The following is an 8,053-nucleotide window of genomic DNA, read 5'->3' as shown; positions in this document are numbered from 1 at the left end:
GAAGATGATGGTGGTGATGATGGTGATGAAGATGAGGAGGAGGAGGAGGATGGTGATGATGGTGATGATGATGATGATGGTGATGTTGATGATGATGGTGATGGTAACGATGGTGATGATGGTGATGGTGATGATGGTGGTGATGATGGTGATGATGATGTTAATGATGATGGTGATGGTGATGGTGTTGATGATGGTGATGGTGACAATGATGGTGATGTTAATGATGATGTCGATGATGATGATGGTGATGATGGTGATGATGTTGATGATGATGATGGTGATGATGATGATGGTGATGATGCTGATGGTGATGATGGTGATGGTGATGTTACTGATGATGTCGATGATGATGATGGTGATGGTGATGATGGTGACGATGATGGTGATGGTGATGATGGTGACGATGATGGTGATGGTGATGATGATGATGGTGATGATGGTAATGTTGATGGTGATGATGTTAATGATGATGATGGTGATGGTGATGATGATGATGATGGTGACAGTGACGGTGGTGATGATGGTGACGGTGATGATGATGGTGATGATGACGATGATGATGATGGTGATGATGATGGTGATGATGACAGGTGAAGTGAGGTGAAGCAAACTTACTCTTACAGAGAGGGTGGACCCAACCAGGTATGTGTGTGGCATTGGTGGGAGTGTGGGGAGGAAAGGTGGAGACTAGGCTGTCCCAACATGCCACATGTCAACAACACTCAGTGAGCCACATAACACTCAGCCCACTGGCTCTGACAGCAATATGGAAATTGACCAGGGGCAGCCTTTCCACATTACTTAAACTAATTAAAAATTATTCATTGTAGTAAAGGATTGTCCTAGATGACGTTATCTATCTAGACTAAACATGCTTATGAATACAAGGCCACCTTCTCTCACCTTCTCTCTCTCCAAATATTTATTTGGGGTCGTGGTAAAGACCAGTGTGCATCAGACGGATCCTCCGATGGTCCTTTAGTCATGGAGTTTGCTCCCTGCCAACTGCTGCCTGGGGGTAGTTGCTGTGGGTTGAACCTGGTGTGAGGCTTTCACGAGAGCTAAGCCCAGGACTTCCAGCCAAGAACCTTCACCTTCAAGCACACACTTCTGCAGCAGAAGCCAGCGCCAGCGAGTTATGCATTGGGGTCCTTATGGTCCTGTGCAGGGAATTCCCTTTCTGTGTTGGTTTTCCCAAGGGTGTTGCTATCCACGCCCCTGTTATGATTGGCTGTGTGTTAGTCAGTGACCTCCCCGACAGCCAATCCCGGCTGGCTCTGTCAGCCCACCCCCCCGGTTACAGAGGTTCTACGGACATGCAAACCTGTCAGCCTTCTGCGGAGATGGTGATAGGTTTGCAGGCCCCTAATCAATAGGCAGCCCTCGTGTGCCGGTATCGATCATCATCGACCTGTGGCCTTCAAATCACAATTCATCTACATGAGTGAAGCGGGGGGAAAGGTAACATTTCCTGGGCCCCTGCTAAGTATCTGACAGAGCCTCACATGACACAAAGCAACCTGTGAGATAAATAACACAACTCTCATCTTCTACAGGACAGACTAAGGCTCCGAGAGAGAGTACTCTGCCCAAAGTTGCATAACTAACCCGAGACGTGACTCCAGGTCCATCCTTCCTCCGTCCAGGCCATTGCACACGCTCTCCCCTTCCACCGCCACCACAGCCAATGGCCTGAACTGTAGTTTTAGACACTGTATTAATTGTATGCTATCAGAAGAGATGGTTTAAAAAATAAATAAATAAGAAGAGTCCAGTCTCTCTTAGTAGGAAAGTATGTTAACCAGTCGCTATTAAGAAAGAAAGAAAAGTAAAAAAAAAAAAAAGTGGCAGCTTGCTCATCATTTATATACAGCTTTATTTGCAATTCGCTGAAACCACTGAGAACAACTGACAGGTACACATGTTGCCTCTGGAAACAGCACTGGGCTCCGGAGGCTCTTCCCCCAGGGAGCTGAGACTGGTGACGGCGGTGGCCACGGGCGGGCGTGCTCACACCCAGTGCTGCGCCGCACCCAGGGCTGTGCTGAAGGTCCTCAGGGCCCGATGGGTGCCCCGCGCGGCCAGGAGGAGTGAGCCGGCTTCGGCCTCGTGGCCGGCTGCCCGCAGGTGTCTGGCCAGCTCCTCTGCATCCCAGCGCCCTTGCTGGGGGCTGGCCAGGAGGTGCTCGACGAGACGTGGGTAGAAGGGAGTGGAGACACACTTCACCAAGAGCTTGGCGTCCAGGAGCAGGGAGAGAAGTTCTCGGTCGCAGTTTGAATCATTCACCTGCAAGAAGTAAGACAGGCAGACGTGAGGGGCGGGCATTGCTGACTCCCCACCAGCAGACACAGACACATCCCCGCTGGTGTGCTGGGCGCTGCCCTTCTGCCTTTGTCATCAGAAACCCCTTTACCCTGGCTGACAGCGCCTGTTCCGAGCAGCACCCACAGGGCACGAGCATCTCTGGCGTCTCACACACGGGATGACAGACCTGGTCTCCTTTTCACGTAAGACACGGCCACGTACCGAGACCCCCTGGGCTCACAGTGGCAGCTCCCACATCGAGTGTCAAAAGTTGTGCTAAATGCCGGACATGTCCTCATTCACCGAGTCCTCTCGGTCCACCCTCTGAAGCCAGCACTTTAACCTCCTGACTTCACAGATTAGGAAACTGATGGTTAAGAGTTTGGCTTAACATCGTGGTCGGTAAACTGTGGAGCCAGGACCTGAATTTAGGTCAGTCATGACTTCAAAGCTCGAGCTTGTTAACAACCACATTTACCATTTCATTTGTGCTTCACCATATGGTCCATATTCTTTAACCTCAAACCTCTCCTTTATGTAGATCCCTGTGAAAAAAATTCTTTTCGGAACAAGAAAACCCCTTTTCTACTCCACTGAGGGAGTACAGGCATCAACCCCACTGTTGTGAATAGGATAACCGACAGGAGGTGTTTAAAAGTTGTTCTTGCTTAAGCCTCTAGAAAGCTCAGCACCAAGCTCACCTTTTTAAAACAAGGTTTCTGTGCTCTTTCAGTTGCATATTTTCTGTACTTTCTCCCTCGTCTTATCTTCTTGGTCTATGCGTGGTTCTCCATGGCTTTGACACTTAGCTTATATTTTTCTCTTTTATTATTGTCCATATTTTCGTAAGGAATCAAGTCAACACTAATCACAGACCAAAATTCAGAGCTTCTCATTTACATTGGGATGTCATAAAACAGCTTCACGACAGCTTCTACTTCATGTCACTGTGCACTTTTAATAGTTTTGGGTGTAGTAACCACAGAAATAATGTGGCATTTCAAAGCCAATTATCTCATGTTTGGACCAACTCTACTAAGTAACTGTACACGGCGTGAGTGTTCTGTGACAAGGAGGAAAGGCTACTGGAGACAAGAAGGTCAAGGGTGTCGACTGGCTGCGAGGATTAAAACAAAAGAGGTTCTGAGAATAAAAGTTACTGCCCACTACCAGACGGTGCCTATCTTTCCTACCAACCAGTGATCCTTCAAAACCCCACAAAGATGTCACCTCCAGTGCCAGCTTCTTGGTGACATTCCCCCTAGATCTCCTGGCCAAGCTGACCCCCCTTGCCCCACACGCCAGGACGCCGTACACACGCCTCTCCGGGCTGTATTACGGTGCTTGGTCTGGCTGCCTTCCTACCACCCTGGGAGCTTCTTGAGGGCACGGGGGGCTGCAGCCCTTTCATTTCAGCATCCAGTTTAATTCGCACTCGTTAAATGGCCGAATGAACCTACCTCACCGAAACCTGTCACATTTTTGTAAAGTGCTCAGTCACGTACGTGATTGAACAAGATTCTAGACTCGGAACTGAAGAGTCTTGCAAACTCTGGGCATCTTTTCTTCAGCCTCCCATTCCGTCAACAGTTACATCCCGCTCATCCACCTCTGCCTCTGGAAGACACCGAGGTTGGACTCAATTTCCCACTTTTTGCTCGCTTTCGCTTTTAGAGGTGGCGACAAAGGCAACTGGTACAAGACCAGCTTTTCTGCTGCTGAAAAGTGGCAGAAGAGCTTTCCATCCTCCCCGCCGGGGGCTGCTGACAAAGGTTCTGCACGTCTTCTTTCCCTCCTTTGTCTTTTGCTCCGGAGTAGGGAACCAGAACCTGAACCCCATCACGGTGCCTGTCTCTTGCTGAGAGGCCCTCACGCGCCACTGAGGCACCTTCTCTGTAAGCCTTGAAACAGCCCTTTAAGACAGTTGGGATCTCAGCTGACAGATGCAGAAGCCGAGGCTCAGTGAGGTCAGAGCCCTGTGTCAGGCCCCATAAGGCTGCTACACGGTGAGCTGCCCAGGAGCCCTCAGCTCTGACCAGTCCATGCATTTACTGCTTGTTCCTCCCCCCCCGACCCAGACGACGAGCTCCTTCCTCCAGAGCAGAGATGGTGCGTCCTCTGTTCACCCTGCAGCCCCAGGCCCAGAAGAGCGTGGGCCTCGTGCGAGGAGCTCAGCGAGATCTGTGGAATATATACGGGAAGAATGAGCAACCCCAGAGCTCGCGTCCGTTCACGGTACGCCGCGGCCTCGACACACGCTCGTGTGAGCACGCGCGCACGAGTGCCAGCCGAGTTGCTGTGCGTGCTGTCAGTTTGGTTCACTGTTAAAAACGAAGAACCCTTCCACCTAACCCTCCAGGAGAGAACACAGTGTGTGCCAGGATGCTACGGGCAAGTGTTTGATAAGATACGTGGATAAAAGTCTCAGCGTCCAAACACTGCGGGGTGAGACTTTCTTTGCTGCCCTGAATAAGTCTTCAAGGCTCGGACACCTTTATTATTCTTTCTATTGACTCACGACCCCTCCCTCTGGGGGCCTGAAAGGCTCCTAGAAAGGGAATGATGAATTTTTCCAGCTCGAGGAAGCGACAGGGGTTCTGTCAATGCTGTTCTTCTGATCCTCTCTTCTGTTTGCTTCTCTCCAGCGCAATGACATCCTGAGAATTGGTTTCCCGCTGGATGTGCCTGTCGGGTGACTGCCCGTGTCCTAAGGCGGGGTGGGTGTCCACCCTCCAAAAGCTCTCCGTCTACTATCCCGGCCGAGGAAGCCTAAGGCTGAAGTCATGGAAGTGAACTCCGACGTTGCCCCTGTGGTCCTGGCCCGCTCAGAGGCTCCCTAGAGAGAGGCAGAGGCAGAGACCGCAGACCTCCACTGAGCCTGGGCCGCGGCCGGGGGAGGGCGCGGGGGAAATTCTGGTTTAGCTCCTCATAATCAAATGCGGGGAAAATAAAGGGCTGACTTTGTTTCCTTTCTCCGGCCTTCTACCTGATCCTGGCTCTTTGCAAGGGGTACAGAATGGCCAGAGTATACTTTATAATTGTCACGTGCAAGGAAAACACTGCAGGGACATTTATTCTGTACATCTTTGGGACAAAACAGAGAATGAAAGAATACAGAAAGTAAGAGAAGGCCTTTCTAAGGACCCGTTCCAACGAAGAGGAGCCTGAGGGTCAGAGAAGGAAAGGACTGCCCACGATTGCCCGAGGTCACGGGCAGCCGAATCCGCTCCCCCACACACCCCCAGCCGCCTGCCTCAGGGGCCCCGAGGCCAGCCTGAGTCCTCCTCCTCCGCACAGATTTCCTGGCATCATCGCGACAGCGCGGCGCTGCTACGTTCATTTGTCAAGCCTCAGCTTGTCTTTGTTTCTCTCGTCTTCGACTAAAATCCTAACTTAAGCCACTAATCATCTGGTACTACCTACCACAGAAGCCGACAACTGTCTTACCAGTTAGGATTACTCATTCTGACCTACTTGATTTTTCTTTTTGAAATAAAAAGAAAAACATGGAAATCGTTTTAAAAAAACAAAGAAGTCTGTATCAGGATCACCACAAGAAAATGATTTTATCCTCCTTTTCTCTCCAGTAATTATCCACGTGCGAATATATTTTCACAATCAATCCTGTGACATTTGTACCTACTTTTCTCATATGTTGAGAATTTTTAAAAACTAGTTTCACACAGTTTTCATTCCTAAAAAGTTTAATGGATGCAAAGTAGTCTATTGAACGAGTTATTTAACTCCCCCTGCTATAAAAAGCTGTTTATAATCATTTGATATTATTGAAACGCTACAAGTGAATCGTTTCTACACACATCCTTTCTTTATTTGAATTATCTCCTTAAAATAAATTATTAGGAGAGGTATAACTGGGGTCTTATGGGATGACATGTATCTCCCCAAATTCATATGTTGAAGTCTTAACCCCCAATACATGAGAATGTGACTGTATTTGGAGACAGGGCCTTTAAAGAGGTGAATAAGGTTTAATGAGTCATCTGGGTGAATCCTAATCCAGTCTCATTGGTGTCTTTATAAGAAGCGAAGATGACACACACATAAACCCAGAGGCAACCACGTGCGGACACAGGGGGAAAGCAACCATCTACAAGTCAAGGAGAGAGGCCTCAGAAGAAATCAATCCCACCGACACCTTGATCTTGGACTCTGGGCCTCCAGGATTGCAAAAAAACAAATTTCTAGCGTGTGAGTTGCCCGGTCTGCGGTACTTCGTTATGGCAAAGCATCTGAAACAAGTTTTGGCTGAGGACGTGAGAGCGGTGCGGTCGCACAGTGACGTGGGCCGTCCAGCTCACAGTGGTGCTATCAGGGGAGGGGTGTGTCAGTTCCACTGCCAACTTCTCAGCTTTGGATGTTATTATTTTGAGAAGAAACTCATTTTGCTAATTCAGGAGATATGCATAGGTACCTCAAAGATGATTTTATTTCAATTTGTTTATTTGCAAGAATGAATTTTTTCCATACATTTCCTGTCATTTTTATTTTTTCTCGTGGGAAGGATCAAATCCTTTGCTCATTAACTGGAGTTTCAACGTCATTTTCCACATGTGAAGGAGTTCTTTGTCTAACTTAAACATTAAATTTGATTTTAGTTATTGATATAATGGACATTCTAATCTGTTGTTTGCAATTCTGTTTTGGTTATTTGTTGTCTTGTAGAAGTTTTACATTTTTATATCATCAGGAAAGGATCTGTTCCTTTATGATCCTTTTCCTATTGCTTTAAAGCTTAGAAGCTATACTTGCTTGAAGGATCTGATATGTATGCGTGTATGTGTATGTGTGTGTGTGTGTGTGTGTGTGTGTATATATACATATACATATATATAATTTTCTGATTTAAAAAATATCTTAACTTTTTAATTGGTCGGGAATCACTCTGGCGTACGGTCTGGGGCAAATCACGCATCCCTGACATTGGCTGGATTGGTGCTTTAAGGGCTTAAGGAAGAAAATATATTTGGTCATTTTTGGAGTCAGTTGGATGTTTGAAAGAAATATGTGAGAAGTCCAGGAAGATTAGTTGATTTAATTCCTCTGATCAAATAACTTTGAATTAGAGTACGAAGTAGTCGTCTTGCAAAGAGAAAGCAGACAGGCTTTTGGGTGAGAGACCAATTTCCAATCCCGGCTTTTTAGCTACATAGATGTACGACCTTGTTAAGGATAATCTCTCCAGGCCCCAGTTTCCACATGTGAAATACACACAACAGACAGGGGTTGAGATAATCTATGTTTTTAACTGCCTAGCACAATGCCTGGTATAGAGTTCAAGTTCAGTAAATGGCGGGAGTTATTACAGTCAAACAAATCAGGAATAAAGCATAGAAGAAGAAGGCAGCCTTACCTATATCATACAATGAGTAAAAGGCTTGCCTTCTCTGTCAGTGATTTTTTTTTTTTTTTTTTGGTTGGTGATTAATTTTTGAGAATAAATGAAACTTTGAAGATCTTAGGGAAAAAAACTTATTAAAGCACAAAGCACTACTGTCTTCCAAGCCATTAAAATGTTAACTGCTTAATTCCTGTTTCAACAATAGGTAATGAACCTTCTCTGAATTAAATATTTGATTTTATGGATCTGTACGAAGCTAAGAGTAATTACAGTAAGGAGAGAAGCTGAAATCCCAGCAGCCTAATGCATGCAGGACCTCATTTCAATTTCTTTAAAGAAGATTATTTAATATTATTTCACTGTTTACTTTAGGGAAGGATATCTGTC

The 8,053-nt window shown here is 46.8% G+C and overlaps 1 protein-coding gene across 7 annotated transcripts in view; it reads right to left on the bottom strand.

The window, feature by feature from the left end:
- Positions 1–1,859: 1,859 nt before the first annotated feature.
- The window catches only part of NBAS (NBAS subunit of NRZ tethering complex), a 333,351-nt gene continuing 327,157 nt past the window's right edge, over positions 1,860–8,053 (bottom strand). For all 7 annotated transcript variants that reach the window (XM_067008085.1, XM_067008087.1, XM_059078230.2 and 4 more), the window contains one exon: positions 1,860–2,289. In XM_067008085.1, the coding sequence (XP_066864186.1) occupies positions 2,014–2,289 (276 nt within the window). In that variant the 3' untranslated portion in view covers positions 1,860–2,013. The remainder of the gene's footprint in view (positions 2,290–8,053) is intronic.

The sequence above is a fragment of the Kogia breviceps genome, chromosome 11 (genome assembly GCF_026419965.1).
Source record: "Kogia breviceps isolate mKogBre1 chromosome 11, mKogBre1 haplotype 1, whole genome shotgun sequence".
Taxonomy (NCBI): Eukaryota; Metazoa; Chordata; class Mammalia; order Artiodactyla; family Physeteridae; genus Kogia; species Kogia breviceps.
This window is presented reverse-complemented; position numbering and strand designations above follow the sequence as displayed.